General features: G+C 43.8%; 5 protein-coding genes across 5 annotated transcripts; 3 read left to right on the top strand and 2 right to left on the bottom strand.

Moving 5' to 3' along the window:
- Positions 1–107: 107 nt before the first annotated feature.
- On the top strand, positions 108–2,723 carry BCIN_03g03550 (hypothetical protein). Its single transcript, XM_024691906.1, has 2 exons — positions 108–686; positions 777–2,723. The coding sequence occupies exons 1-2, from the start codon at positions 389–391 to the stop codon at positions 2,675–2,677; spliced, it is 2,199 nt and encodes a 732-aa protein (XP_024547679.1). The 5' UTR covers positions 108–388; the 3' UTR covers positions 2,678–2,723.
- A 1,365-nt stretch (positions 2,724–4,088) lies between these two features.
- On the bottom strand, positions 4,089–6,959 carry BCIN_03g03540 (hypothetical protein). Its single transcript, XM_024691905.1, has 3 exons — positions 6,409–6,959; positions 5,449–6,125; positions 4,089–5,193 (listed from the first exon to the last, which is right to left on the bottom strand). The coding sequence occupies exons 1-3, from the start codon at positions 6,793–6,795 to the stop codon at positions 4,275–4,277; spliced, it is 1,983 nt and encodes a 660-aa protein (XP_024547678.1). The 5' UTR covers positions 6,796–6,959; the 3' UTR covers positions 4,089–4,274.
- A 28-nt stretch (positions 6,960–6,987) lies between these two features.
- Positions 6,988–9,763, top strand: BCIN_03g03530 (hypothetical protein). The gene is made up of 4 exons (XM_001560505.2): positions 6,988–7,530; positions 7,576–8,245; positions 8,304–9,157; positions 9,231–9,763. Exons 1-4 carry the CDS (start codon positions 7,137–7,139, stop codon positions 9,476–9,478), a joined length of 2,166 nt encoding a protein of 721 aa, XP_001560555.2. The 5' UTR covers positions 6,988–7,136; the 3' UTR covers positions 9,479–9,763.
- Positions 9,764–11,112: 1,349 nt separating this feature from the next.
- Positions 11,113–12,198, bottom strand: BCIN_03g03520 (hypothetical protein). Its single transcript, XM_024691904.1, has 2 exons — positions 11,484–12,198; positions 11,113–11,404 (listed from the first exon to the last, which is right to left on the bottom strand). Exons 1-2 carry the CDS (start codon positions 11,648–11,650, stop codon positions 11,200–11,202), a joined length of 372 nt encoding a protein of 123 aa, XP_024547677.1. The 5' UTR covers positions 11,651–12,198; the 3' UTR covers positions 11,113–11,199.
- A 1,423-nt stretch (positions 12,199–13,621) lies between these two features.
- On the top strand, positions 13,622–14,408 carry BCIN_03g03510 (hypothetical protein). Its single transcript, XM_001560502.2, has one exon. It carries the CDS (start codon positions 13,832–13,834, stop codon positions 14,234–14,236), a length of 405 nt encoding a protein of 134 aa, XP_001560552.2. The 5' UTR covers positions 13,622–13,831; the 3' UTR covers positions 14,237–14,408.
- Positions 14,409–15,154: the final 746 nt, after the last annotated feature.

Raw genomic sequence — 15,154 nt, 5'->3', positions numbered from 1 at the left:
AAGGACTTCCGGAAGAGGAAACTGTAGGCACCCAGAAAAGTGGAGCATTGGGCGGACAAGGCGCTTCCTTGTACTTCCGCCCCAGGTTAAACTCTAGCGTCGCCAGTGACTTTTTTTTATAGCAAAAGAGCAATACCAGCCTTGATACGCCAGAGTTGAAACTTGGTAGAGAGTACCAACCGGGAGCTGATCGCGGGAGGCCGTTCAGAAATGGCTGACCCAGCTGTTTTTCCCATTGGGGCAATTCTAAGCAATTTCAAGGGGATTTGGTCGATATCGATGAGCGGGCAACAAGAGCTAAGATGAGGTTTATATATTTGCTTCTTGCCTACCCATTCTCTGCAGCAATCGCTACATCCGACTTCCTCTGATTGAAATTCTCCATCACATGGCTCCCTCAGCAGTCGAAACGCCGTCGCCCACGGATCTCAAGATGCAGCTTTCTCCCAACTCTGGAGTCCCGGACGAACTTGTCCATGTCAAATTTGAAGGAGCTGAGCTAAACAGCCATGTTTTAAAGACCTTCAGATGTCTCATCGCAGATCTCTGTGAACAATTCAAAGGGGGCCACCCTGGAAGTGCTATGGGAATGGCAGCAATTGGAGTCGCTCTGTGGAAATATGTAATGAAGTATACCCCAGAGAATCCAAAGTTCTTCAATCGAGATCGATTTGTTCTCTCCAACGGTAGGCAGCGATCCCGATTATTGAGTGTTTTTAAATTTTAGGGGATGAGGAATATACGATCATAGCACTTCTCTATACTGACTTTGGAAGGTCACACATGTCTCTTCCAATATACTTTTCTACATCTTGTCGGATATAAGAACATGACTTTCGAACAACTAAAATCCTACCACTCCGCAAGAACGGACTCGATCTGCCCGGGTCATCCAGAAATCGAACATGATGGGATTGAGGTTACCACAGGACCTCTGGGTCAAGGAATTGCAAATGCAGTTGGGCTAGCAATGGCTACAAAACATCTGGCAGCTACATACAACAAAACAAATTACCCAATAGTGGATAACATGACCTGGTGTATGATTGGCGATGCTTGTCTACAGGAGGGTGTTGCGTTGGAGGCTATTTCTTTAGCTGGCCACTGGAGGCTCAATAATTTGGCAGTGATTTACGACAACAATCAGGTTACATGCGATGGCTCTGTGGATCTTTGCAACAACGAAGATGTCAACGCTAAGATGATTGCCTGCGGATGGAATGTGATTGATGTACACGATGGCAATTACGATATCGAGGCAATAGTTCGAGCGCTTATGGCAGCACGAAATAACAAGGATAAACCTACTTTTATCAACATTCGGACGGTCATCGGGATTGGCAGTCAGTCGGCCGGCGACGCCAAAGCACATGGGGCTGCTTTTGGTGCGGAAGATGTTGCAAATATCAAGAGGACGTTCGGTATGGATGAGACAAAGCATTTCCAAGTATCGGACGAGGTTTATGCCTTTTTCCGGGACTCGAAGCCGCGAGGGAGACAGATCGAGACCGACTGGAATCAATTACTAAAATCATATGCAACTGCTCACCCAGTACTATACGAAGAATTCATGCTTCGTGTAGCAGGGAAGCTGACGGATGATTGGGCGAAGTTCATTCCTGCGAAGGCAGACTTTCCTACGAGCCCAACGCCATCGAGAAAGTCCTCTGGGCTAGTTTGCAACCCTCTCGCGGAGAACATCAAAAGCTTCATGGTGGGAACAGCTGATCTGTCACCTTCCGTAAATATGATGTGGAAAGGAAAGGTGGATTTCCAGCATCCAGGTCTGAAGACCTCGTGTGGTATTAATGGAGATTATTCCGGACGATATATTCATTGGGGAATCCGAGAGCACGCAATGGCTTCGATATCTAACGGCCTAGCAGCATTTAACAAGGGGACTATCGTTCCTGTCACTTCCTCGTTCTTCATGTTCTACATCTATGCAGCACCAGGAATTCGAATGGGTGCCCTTCAAGGGCTGCAGCAGATTCATATCGCAACACACGATTCCATCGGTACAGGAGAAGATGGGCCGACGCACCAGCCCATTGCACTGGCAAGTCTTTATCGCGCCATGCCAAATATTCTATACATTCGACCTGCCGATAGTGAGGAGACGGCTGGTGCATATATCGCTGCGCTAGCCGCCACCAGCACTCCTACCATCATCTCCCTCTCGCGACAGAACCTCGAGCAATATCCACAGTACTCATCACGCGAGGGTGTTCAGAAAGGTGCCTACGTTTTCATCGAGAAAGAGGAAGCCGACGTGACCTTGATTGGTGTCGGTGCCGAAATGGTATTCGCAGTGAAAACAGCAAGTCTCCTGGAGAGTGAGTTTGGCTTGAGGGTGCGGGTCGTTAGCTTTCCATGCCAGAGACTCTTTGACGAGCAATCCTTAAGTTACAAGCGGCAAGTCTTACGGTACAGAAGCCAGGCACCACGTGTTGTGATTGAAGCTTATGCTGTCAATGGCTGGGAGAGGTATGCTGATTCTGGCTATTCGATGTCTTCATTTGGACACTCGCTACCTGGGGCGGACGCGTACAAATATTTTGGGTTCGATGAGAAGGTCATCGCGCCTAAAGTTTTCGAGTTGGTGCAGGACGTGAGAAAGAATGGTATTGACACCTTGAGAGGGGAGTTTAGAGATCTAAATGTCAGAAGCCATTAATATTCTCAATAGTAGCTGTTCTCTTGTACAATGAATAATATGACCAACCTCCGTACGATTATAGACTTTCTAATACCAGCGGTTTTGTTGGGTCTAATGTTTGACCTAATATGGAACGGGTGGTATGCTCCAATAAAGGAAGTGGGCGACTTAGGACACAAGATGTATGATGCTTTGTTTATGTGAGATAACCAGAACTCGAGATACCAAAGTTTTTGAAGAGCTATGCTATAACGGACATATTTCTCTCTATATGATACTAACGTCTAATCTAGTAGTGATCATGCGTATCAAGGAGAATGCAAGAGCGTAAAGGAGTAGGAGAGTATTACTGGCCAAAGCTCTACATAGTGATTACGATAATGGCAAGTCACGTCGCCACTATCCTATTGCAATCGATCAATCGATTTCCAGGACTGTCTGATTAGTGACCATTATCCTTGCCGAAACCTTTTACCGAGTAGCTGGGCTAGACGAATAGAAAGCTTTACGCTATGAACAGCGCAAACCTCTTTGTGTGTTAAGCCTAAAGGTGGTAGAAGATCTTCATTTTCAGATCAAAGCGAGATACAATTGATCTGAAGATCTGCCTCGCATCATAGGGTAAATGGAGGAGCTTTCCCCTCCCTAGCAAGCACATACAAGTGCTTCCTGTGATAATGGCATACTAGTCATTGCATCTCTAACAGGAATGTACACAATCAAAGATAAAAATTTCAGATTCGAACTTTCAAAAATTGAGGTGTCATCTAAGTAATAACTATATATGTCAAATAGACATTCCTAAAGTTATTATCATATAATCTGTTTCTGCCTCGTATAATTACTGAAACAATCACAAATCAATTATACCTAAAGGCCTAACAAAAGGCTCCTATCATACCACTAGTGATATATACCTCTGATTTATCAAGCAACTCCTCAATTCAAAAGGCGATCCTCTTTCTGATAAGATTAGATAACGGAATGAGTAGGTGCTATGGCGAGGAGGTAGATTCTATAGTATGTAATGAAAAAAGTAGATTCTATAATAGATTTTATAATAGAATGAGTGGAATCTATTATACAATCTAAAAAGTATAAGAATAAATATCTTCCTATTTCAAAGCATGAGAGTCACTAATAAGAGTGCGTTCGGATCTTTTTCTTCTTCTTTTCGAAATTGGACATGATGTATTAGAGATAATATCGTTTTTACCGAACGCAATATTGAGCTCAATATATATTAGATCGATTAGGTCTGATATGTGACTGAAATCTTTCAACAGCTTTCCGAGTGAACGCAATATTAGAGCTAATAAAATATTAAGTCTAGTAAATTTAAAATGGCAAATGCGTCAAATATATCGGAAATCGATCCGAACGCACCCTAAATCACTTTTGAGGAGCATGGAGTTAATTTGCCGCTGAATGTATTGTATTGTATTGTATTGTATCTATCATCCTAGGTCCAGAGCTACGAGAGCTATATAGAATACGCTTGTGCACTCACATTCGCACATTCACTCGTGTCGCAGCATTATATATAAAATTAAGTTTCTTAACAAACGAGAGATTTCTCATAAATTTGTTGTTTCAAAGCGTCTTCAGTCGTATCTCAAGATGAATTTGGCCAGCTATTGACTATCTTCTCCAACGGCTCAACCACACTTGCATACACAGCTTGTGTAAACTTCAGGTTATCCCAATTCGCTTTTTCTTCGAAGATACAAAACATGCAACATTTGATAACATGTTCCAATGCTGGTTCTTGTTCATATACCGCGTCGGCCCACTCTAGAGCAGTGAGATAGTTCGTGCGTGCATGCTCTTTGCCATCGACGAGAAATTCTTGCCGGATCGATTGCTCCTCGATGCGTTGCCCGAAACATAGCTCGAGTAATACAATGCCGAGATCACTGAGTGATTTTTTGACCGTGGTAGTAGGACTGCTAAAGTTTGGAGTTTGTACTGGTATTATTGATTGGGATTTTGTGGAGAGAAAGGAGTGGGGGAGATGTGGCTGGTCAATCAGAATTTTGTGGTTGTTCCAATCGCATGGAAAGAGGATATGCCGCTTTTGCAGGTTGCTAGTAAGCCAAGGAGCATTTTGAAGCTGTAGTAATGAAGAAGCCAGTATGTATGCAATTTTGTATCGCTCATACCGGTTGAGAGGAGAGACTTTATCGGGCTTTGAAAGAATAGTTTCAAGGCTAATGAAATTCTGTTCACAAAGGCCACGAGCTACGGGGTTATCTTCAAGGATGCGAAATTCGTGGGAATTTTGATGCTCGTCGGACAGGTACCCCAAGTAACAGTTAGATGTGCCTCTGGAATCGTAAATAACTTTGCACAAGTCGTTGATTTTGATATCGTTTGGGACTGCGAGACTTTGTGGAATCGAAAGTGAGGCGAATGAACCAGTTTGGACACAAAGGTCTATTTCTGGCGCAAGTGGCGTAGAATTCATAGTCTCATGGGGCATATGAATCGTGACGGATTTTCTCACTTTTGATTTGATTCCTGATAGCCATTTTCTAGAGCGGATATTAGCAAGCGCGTTATCAGGTCGAATGCTCAACTTGTCAAAAGAACCAAAATAGTTGAGAACTAATCTGCAACATTCAAATCATTGGAAAAGTGCATATGTGTGGAGAATTTTAAGAAATCGAATGATTTGAGGGAGTTGAGAAAACTAGAAAAGTGCTGTCTAAAAAAGCAGAGCGCACTGTTATAAAAACTAATGTGATACTTCTGGTATTTACAGAAAAGAGACTGGGGCGATGGCTTACTTTGCATGACTTTCCTCTATAATCACGTTTGTCGAAACAGATGCGAGTGCTGTTGAGTGATTACTCGAGGGCGATCCCCGAGAGCTCGATTGTGATACTGTAGAGGAAGAAGGAGATATGGGAATAAGTATTGGATTAGTAGTGATGTTTACCTCTGGGGTTGACTTTGGCTCGAAATTTTGCCGCAATTTCTCCCGACCAACGAGTGCTGCAGAAGGGTGCAGAAAATGGTCAACATGGCTATTTATTTGTGTATTGGCTGGTTTTGCACTAACAACTAGCTCCCGCCACTCATGAGGGGCGTGTGCAACCCCTTTGACGTCTTTCGGATATTCGAATAACAGGTTGAACAACGATGACCATTCTCCCGTGGTACGTTGCTGTAACCGAAGAGAGACTTTGTGAGGCTCTTGACAATCACAGTTCCAACCGTCTTTGAGAGCCGTGTGCAGGCTTTGCGCGTGCCTTCTTATGCATCCAAATATATTTGCTAAAGCCGTATCTCTCTTGGCGGACTTCATACTGTCTAGTTTGTCAGTTGAGTCGAGCAGCTCCCGAAGTTTCCGATTGTGCTTTTCGAGGGTCTCGATGGTTATCGTGCCTCGTTTACTAAAGCTATGCCGAATCCTTTTCAGTTGATAGTCCCAGCTACTGGCTCCCTCATCCGCCCAGTCAAACTGCAGTCATATCAGTATAAATTTCTGTGAAAAGGGGTTCCAATGATTTTAATTGAAGCCTGGTAATGAGAGGCTTTCAATTTACTGAATTCGATCGAAACATGTTATTCAAGTCGCTAGAATTGTTGAATCCTTCTCGAGTATTGAAATCGACCCGGACGTTCAATAACTTCCATACAAGAAATGAAGGAATTTCGAGCACATCAAGTATTGATAGCTCACACCTGGTCTGCGAATCTGGAATGTTGCCCATTCTGGGAAAGGAATAATTTTCTTATCTCACCTTTCCATCTTTCAACGACAACATGCTTTCCAGTTCTGCCATGAGTTCATTCATGGTCCTGATTGAACCCACAAATGCCCCATAGGAATTACCTAAGCGCGACTTCAAGGTCATAGCTAAATCTTCTCGGTGCCATCCATGGTAGTTCGGGTCCGTAAGAAAATGTTGTAGTTCATCCTGGGAAACTTCGGCCGAGATAAGAAATCGCTCCAGCATCTGATCGAACAATTGTTTCTCAATATCGATAGCATCGATGAAGCGTAGGAACTCGGTGCGAAATCTTTTCCATCTCATCAAAGGCTCCCAGCCTTCTTTGTAGTGCTCAGCAGCAGAAACTAAGAGAGGGAAGCCACCGAGGACCAATCCTGCAATCTCAATTCCGGACATACTGGCAATTGGCTATGAGCCACCAAATGGAAATAGTCGATTAATTGTAGCCAGATATTGAGAGTATGTTCACAGACTCACGATCACTGTAAGGCACATGTCGACGCCTGACAACGTTGGCGCGAAGAATGAGAATGAAGAATGGCGACGTCAGCTTCTACCCCATGTCGATATCATATCCTTGTCCAAAGCGGGCGGGGTAACCTCATGGTTTTAGTCCGAGGCTGCATGATTACTGAGACCTTTATAATTTGGGGTGAGAGGCCTCCAAGAATCCACAATGATGGTGAGATCAGAGATTCCACAAGTTGTGTGGAGTTCGCCGTCGTAAACAACAGCACATGAAGATATTGGTGTCCTACGCACAGGCTATGTCAGAACGGCCCCCAAGCGACGATAGCGTCAAGATGTGGGCTGCGATCGAAGCCCCAGCACTTGGTGAATCGGAAGGAATTTGTTTTCGTTCTGTGGACTGCAGGAAACGTTTTGAGCAGAGTATACAGATACTCAAGGAAATTGGTCCTTCCGAGGCCTCCAACCAGCAATTTGATCGCGATTCATCTCTCTTAAGGATGCAGGGCTTATTTTCACATTTCAAAGCATGGGGTAACAGTATTGCAGCGTTCCAAAACGTTTCAATAAGAAGCTCGCTCGAGTTTCGTCTAAAAGAAGCTACAGATATCCGACAAAGAGTTCTGAAGATCCTAGGTAATCTTCAAGTATCGTTGCACGAGGGTAAGAAGAACCATTGACTCTATGAATCTAGCTGACTAGATTCAGCTGCATTGATTATCACTGGAAGGGAACCAAATGACTCATGGACTGTTGAGGAATATAGTGATTCTGATAATGAGGAACCAGACTCGGAGCCGGAACAGATCTCAGAGCTACAAGAGTTGTTTCAAGCCATGACGGATGCGAACACAAATCTTCTCAAGCTTTCTATGGTTATTCGAAACTCACCAAATCGAGATGACTACTTCAAAGCTGCTTCGAGATATAGATTTGATGCCAGCTATGATATTGGACACGTGAGAGAGAAGCACGGCTCTGCAAAGAGAAGTGCTGATTGGTTGATTGTACGCCTTGGAAAGGCCATTACAAGGCGACGCCAGTACTTGAAATATCGCGAGGATCACCATGGAAAGCTTACGAGGGACTGGGATGATGCTATGATCATTGAAAAAGAAGACAAAACAATTGCTCTGACCAAAGCAACAACCTTTGTTGAAAATACTACGACGGCCCAGAAGGATGGATCTGATTTGGGTAGCTCATTCGGCTCGCAGACTTCCTATGAGGCTACAGTTATAGGAGAGTCCACAGGAAGATTAAATGTACCATCTCATCCGAGAATGACATTTGAGGATGTGCCGTTTCAGTTCGGTAGCCCTTTTCGATGTCCGTATTGTTTCACAGAACAGATAGTCAATAATCGCTCTGCATGGAAGTATGTATTCCTATGTCTGTCTGCTTTACCGCAATTTAGACGCTGACAGTTATACCAGGAAGCATATTTTCAGGGACCTTAGACCATATGTTTGTACCTTCCAAGAATGTGATTTGAGAATGTTTTGGAGTCGTAATGAATGGTTCGCGCACGAAGTTCAAAACCACAGAAGGGAATGGGTCTGCCAGCAATGCCAACATGCTCCATTCTCATCCTCATCGGCGTATGAAGTTCACTTACACTCACGTCACCAAGTTGAGCTCAAAGGTTCTCAACTCAAAGCATTGCTGTTGCAAAGTGAAGAACCAGTGGATAAAGTGTCTGCCACTGCGTGTCGACTTTGTGATCAGTGGGAAACAATTATCGAAGATAAAAGATTTGGTTCTAAACGACCGTTCCTTGATGGGGTGCAGCCATCTCAGTCATATGGTACTCGTGGGCAGTTTAGAAGACACTTGGGACGACACATGGAGCAATTAGCTTTATTTGCATTACCTATAAACGAAGATGCGATGGAGGTCGATAGCTTAAGTGAAGATGAGTATCACGAAGATTCATCGGCTTCCGTTGCAGAGTCAAAAGCCATTGGTAACAGTGACCTCATTGATACAGGGTCTCTCGGATTACCCGTAGACAGTGATGCGGCCACTGATACAATGTCTCATGGTCTTCCCCCACAAGCTGGTAATGATTTTATCAACCCTCGATTTATGGATTCTGTACAACAGCGTGATTGGGATGAGTTTGAAGAAAAGGAAGAGCAAAATAGAAGCGCTGGTGGTCCGTCAAGAGCCGCTCCGAAAGAGATGCCTCATGGATGGTCTTTCTCCAAGGTTGAAAAAGGAAGATCAAAGACGGGGTGTGTAACATGCAGGAGGAGAAAGAAGAAGTGTGATGAAGCGAAACCAAGGTGTACGTTTGGAATTACTCACATGGTACCATTGTTATTTGCTCAGTCACAATACTAACTATTTCTGTCATTTAGGTCTGAATTGCGAAAAGAATGCCGTCGTGTGTGAAGGGTATCCAGAAAGACAAGTTAGGAAGCAAGCTGGTAATGATTTTATTCGCCCTAGATTTATGGATTCTGTACAACAGCGGGGGAAGCTGGAGCGGATTAGAGTGGAGAAGGAGCGAAATGAGAAATCGTTGCGCGAAGATATCGAATCGCGCATGACGACGGGGGAGTTGGAACATTATAAGTCTGAGCGGGAGCGCGAGAGAGAAGAATGAGGTGATGATGTTGAAAGAAGATGCGAAGCTAATCTTGATGGAGAGAGAATTGGAAATTATCCGATTTGAGAAAGAGATGGCGAAGGAAGAACGCATGTAACGGGAGGAATTCGAATTAATTTCTCTTAAAGAAGAAAAGAAGAATTTTAAGAAGAAAAAGCGTATGCAAGAAGAGAGGGAGCAAGCAAATGAGGAAATTCGCAATACTTATGAGCGTATGAAGCAATTGGAACAGGAGCGACATGCTCGTGACAAAAAAGACCTCGATGAATTCATCGAGAAGTATCATTTGGCTTGTGAAAGACGAGGGATTAAAGAGGGAAAAGGAATACCAGAGACGTCTGCATAAGAATGAGCAAAATATAAGCGCTGGTGGTCTGTCAAGAGCTGCACCGAAAGGGATTGTATATGTGCGAGCGCTTAACGACCGAGAATCTGATGACTTCAATTTTCATGATGGAGATATAATACAACTTATTAAGAAATCAGAAACTGGCTTGTGGGAAGGAATTCTGAATGGTATGGGCTGGTGGTTATGAATCAGTTCTTGCCAGGTTTTGTCCGGTTTCGAGGATACGAGCATTGATGAGATGTCTACCCAAGTGTCGCGTGTTGATAACAATTATATGAAAGATTCTGACGGTCTTCATTTAAGGTCGAAAGAATCAGAAGCTTCTATAAAGAGTATCAAAGTCCGATCCGAGGATACTGCATCTAGGGGCCCTGGCTCAGATTCAACGAACAGACCAGATCTTGCAGAAATAGCGAGACTATAGAATCGTATTAAACAGAAAGAAGACAGTAAGCAAAATTAATTCATATCAACTTTTGGAGATACTGATTATACCACAGGAGCCCAAGGGTAATCATCCACTACCCCAAAACCCAAATCAAAGAGAGCAATCCAATGCATCAATGAAAACAGAAACCGCAGATGATCAAGACCATGGGACACCACCAGATGTAATTTCTTCCGAAAAAACATCTAATCACAGTACTCCAAGAGCTCTAAATGCCGCAGAAGTACGTGCTTTAGAATTGCAACCGGACGCGTCGGCTGAGGGCGGCACGAGAGAATTCTGAAGAATTAAAACAGTATTTGAGGCAAAAGAAGAGATTTGATAGAGAAAGTTGAGTTGACGGATTAAGGAGATAGAAGACAATTGAGGGGATCAAAAAATTGCTGGCGCTATAGAAACAGAGAAAACTGCGCTCAGGACATATCCGGAGTGTGATTTCGATGGAGATGATCAAAGTCGAAAAGTGTAACGGAGCTACACTCAGAGTAGGGCAATCAGGACCAAGTCTTTTGCTAATTTCAACAAATTTCACGTCAGGAATCGGTTCTTATATCGTAAATGAGACTTAAACGGCGCAGATTGCGCCGACACCAACACCAGGAAAGTCCGTCTCAGGTTTCAAGAAACACTTTTGGGGATATTATCACCAGATAATTAATTTGGAGAAATTCTTGAGGAATTAATGATCGCCTACACAGCTCTGAACCGAAAGATTGAAAAGGAATAAAAATTTGGAACACAAATATTTGGTTTGTGCCTATCACATTTAAGGGGAAATAATGAGTTCTTCAATCTATTAAGTGACACTTGATGAACGGATATAGAGACTACCAATGCCTGTCATATTCGTGGTTATAAAACGATAGTATTTGTTCTCGGTGGTAGCTTTACTTCTGACATATTTGAAACTCTTCTTTACTTTCAGTCGATTTTCTTGTCCCTCCCGCCCTGAGACTCCCAAAGCAAACTCCCAGCAAGCACGCTTGCACACAGCCCCTCAAAAATCGCGACTTTCCTCCACGGTCCAGCATCAACCCAGAAAATTCCAACAGCAATCGTCCGTCCAACAACTGACAACCACATAGCAAGCCTGTCTCCTCTCTTAGCAGCGACGAGGTAGAGCGAACTATTATGCATGGCGATGATCAGTATAGCGCCGAGACTTTGATCTTCAAGGTTAGATTAAGAGAATTCAATATTCTTACCCTATTGACAGACATGATAGAGCTGAAACATGGATGGCGTGTTTCGAGTCCGTGAGTAACATTTCGGCACTCTTTCTTGCGGCGGTGGAAGATAAAAGAGCGGCGGCTCCATTCAGGAAATTGAAACCGCCCTGGACTGCAAAAACAATTGATGATAGAGGAGGCATTTCTCAAGTTTTGATTCCCACGAACAAACTATTCGGCCAACATGACGATTTAAATATACCTGGAGTATAGTACGATGGTTTCCAAAACGATAACTCGTGATCTTTCAGCTCAAACAAAAAATGACCGTGGCAGGAAATACGCCGATGATGACTGCGGGGTTTGGATCTCAAGCCAGAGATTGATTATGTGGTACGATGAATAGAAATTTATGGCCTATTGGAAGGCACGGTGGCTTACTGTTTTCCGTGGGTCGAATCCTTCCGGTATTTTTTGCTGCTCAACTTACTGACTGTAATAACCTCAATTCTGTCCGCACCATGCAATTCTCTCTTTGGAATTGCTACAAAGGGTCCTCGAACTTGGAGAAATTTCTGATCTCCTACGTTCGTCTGATAGATCGTGTTTTTGACAGGATAAATGCCGAAGAGATGCTGTTATTCAGTTTTGTTGTTCCCCTCAATTATTTCCAATCTGACGATAAAGCTAGGCCGGAGGTGGCTTAGAGCCTAATAAGCTCGGTTAGATGTCCCCTGAAGGTGGGATTGCCTAAGAAAGCAAAAGTCGATAAATTCTTCAAACTCTATTGGATGATTCTTATCGTTCCATTTGGTGAGATTCATCAACGCGACATGTCCAACTGTTGGTCTGCCCCATTTACTCGTCAGTGGTGACAAGTTGAGGAAATTTTGGATGTCAACAAAGCCAAGCTTGGTAGCTCGTAGAAACTCCAAACGTACGATACGACGAGAAAAAGAGGTGACGACGTAACAAAGACAAACTTCGAAAAGAATCGAAATTTTTACCATTGATATTTTCCTCCTGTTTCGAGAGTTGATTCCAGCATCGTCCTCTTATGCTTACTTCCCGAACCTCTCGCTGAAGTGTACGATAGGGCTTCAAAGGAATGACTCCGAACACTTCGACAGAAAATGAAATTGCAGTGGCAAATATGAGGGAATCGACAATGAGCGAGGAACCTCAACGAGTGGAGGATACGGGAATGTATGCCAAGTTTTCAAGTGTGCTCTTGATCCCAATTGTATTGTGCTTAGCGACTTTTTGCGTAGCAGTAGACAACACAATAACTTCGACCACTGTCGCTCGAATTATCCAAAATTCCCACAGAATTGACAATGTGGGTTGGTATGCAGCGGAATTATCTTCATAACCATTTGATTTTAAAGTGATGGCTGGGAAATATTAACTGATGTTGAACAGAATTCATCCATTGGCGTCCTGTGCATTCCAGCCGGCTTTTGGCAAGATCTATACACTTTCCTCTAGTAAATTTGTCTTTCTAGTATCACTACTGATATTTGATATTGGAAGCACTGTATGTGCTACTTCGCCGACTTCCCATGTTTTCATCCTCGGGCGGGCGTTGGCAGGCTTGGGATCTGCTGGGATACAAACAGGCACTACACCCATCCTTGGCGAATGTGTTCCGTTGCGCCAGCGGCCGACATGAAATAGCGTAGTTGGAAGCATTTTTGCTGTTGGGGGTGTAGCTGGACCTTTATTAGTATTTGGATATTTCCCACCCTGAACTATTTGTTGTTGCGATTGACACCAGAGTAGGGTGGGGCTTTCTCAGATTCCACGACATGGCGTTGGTGTTTTTACATCAATCTACCGATTGGTGGTGCCGTAATGATTTCCATAGCTTTCTTTTATGCCGGAAGTCGTGGCTGCCAGAGCACATTTAATTAAGCTGGATTTCGTAGCCAGGTCGCTAAATTTGACTTGGCTGGGCTGGTACTTTCACCTTCATATCAGCAACGATTTGCCTTCTATTGGCACTCTCATGGGGTGGGACTACCTATGCATGGAGAAGTGCACGCATTGTAGTCTACTAACCCTTGCCGGTGTACTGTTTTGTTCGTTCTTCGGTATCGAATACTGGATGAAAGATAGTGCCATCGTTCCTTTACGTTTGCTACGTCGACGCAGTATAATTGCAGATATGGTCCGGCCTCTGTCTTGGAGGGGCATTCTTGTTTGCTGGCTTTGAGACTGCTGCAACTGGATATTATACACCTTTTGTCCACGCCTGCTCAATTCTCGTATCGATAGGCACTGGGCTCCTGATGACTGTTCAACCTCAGCACACCTCATGAGCAAAATGAGTTGGATTTCAGATACTCTGTGGGGCTGAAATCGGAGAAGAGCAAGGATTGTACATGGTGCAGATGACCCTCCCGGAAGTTGACTTCGCAACTGGCATCGGCATTATCTTGTTCGCGCAGACTTTCAGCGGAGCACTTTTTTTGTCAGTCCCCCAGGCAATTTTTCTGGAAAATATTAGTAAAGCACTGAAAGCGGTGGCCCCGAACCTGGATCCTCACTCTGTTTTGGACGGTGCATCAACAGCTCTTCCTGGCGATTCTTCTACCCAGGCATCAGCAGAATTGCGAGAAGTGTATGGTGCTGGGATCAAAGAAGCTCTACGCATTAGAATTCTACTGGCAACGATATCAATTGTGGGCGCCCTGATGTACGACTGGAAAAGCTTGAAGACTAAGCAAAATCATGGGAGCGGTGGTCGTAATAGTGACAATAAGTTGGACCAATTTGCAGGCGAATGAAAAAGCTATGGAATGGAAGAACGAGCAATATTATCACTGTCCTATCACTGTCTGTGGCGGTCGGTAGCTTACCGATAATTGAGTTGAGAGAGGCACTTGCACTTGAACATTGCCACGTTCCGAAACTATGTACAAAGCTTTAATAGAATATTACAATAATAATAAATGATCAGAAAACATGGGTATTTCTGCGAAGTATCATGTAGTATGGTGAACTAAGTCCCAAGTGTACTTTGAATGTCCAAATCATAGGCACTATCTTTGGCGCACTCTCGAAATTTGTTTTCGGCGTTGGCCAAACATATCCGTGGATCGTCCTCGCGCTTTCAGTCGGTCTGCTTGTTTCCCTACCCTTCTACCTGCTGCATAAACGCTAGCCCACTCGTGGGTTTGGCTATGTCATTGCTCCAGTCATTTGCTGGTATCTCGGCTATCTCGCCGCTGGCGTCAACTCCTCTGCCATGGTATTCTTCGTCATTGGCTTCTTTTTCCAAATCCACATTGTAACACGGTACCTAAGCTGATTCCTGAAGTATAGTTATTTACTTGCGGAAGCTATCAGTGGAGGAACGGAGTTGCTGGCTTTTATCGCAAAATTTTCTGTGTAGGGCGCTAGTAGCAAATCAATCGAATTTTCTCCATATTGGGGGATTAATTACCAAAATGGGGTCTTTGACTATTGCGCGACGAGCCCGGCTTTGAACAAAGAGGGATTGTGAATAGTTGTTGAGTTTAGATGCAGCAGAAGACTTTCTGATTTTGTCTATATTAACAATCATGGTTTCTTTCCTACACACAACAATTTTAGGGTTATGTGACTACGCAATCTAGATTGCATCAATTGACAACGGGAAAGGACGATCTAAGGAGAAGGAAAATAAAACCTCGTCGTGCGGCAAGGGTAATAAGTGAAACAAG

This window comes from Botrytis cinerea, chromosome 3 (genome assembly GCF_000143535.2).
Source record: "Botrytis cinerea B05.10 chromosome 3, complete sequence".
NCBI classification, from domain to species: domain Eukaryota; kingdom Fungi; phylum Ascomycota; class Leotiomycetes; order Helotiales; family Sclerotiniaceae; genus Botrytis; species Botrytis cinerea.
This window is presented reverse-complemented; position numbering and strand designations above follow the sequence as displayed.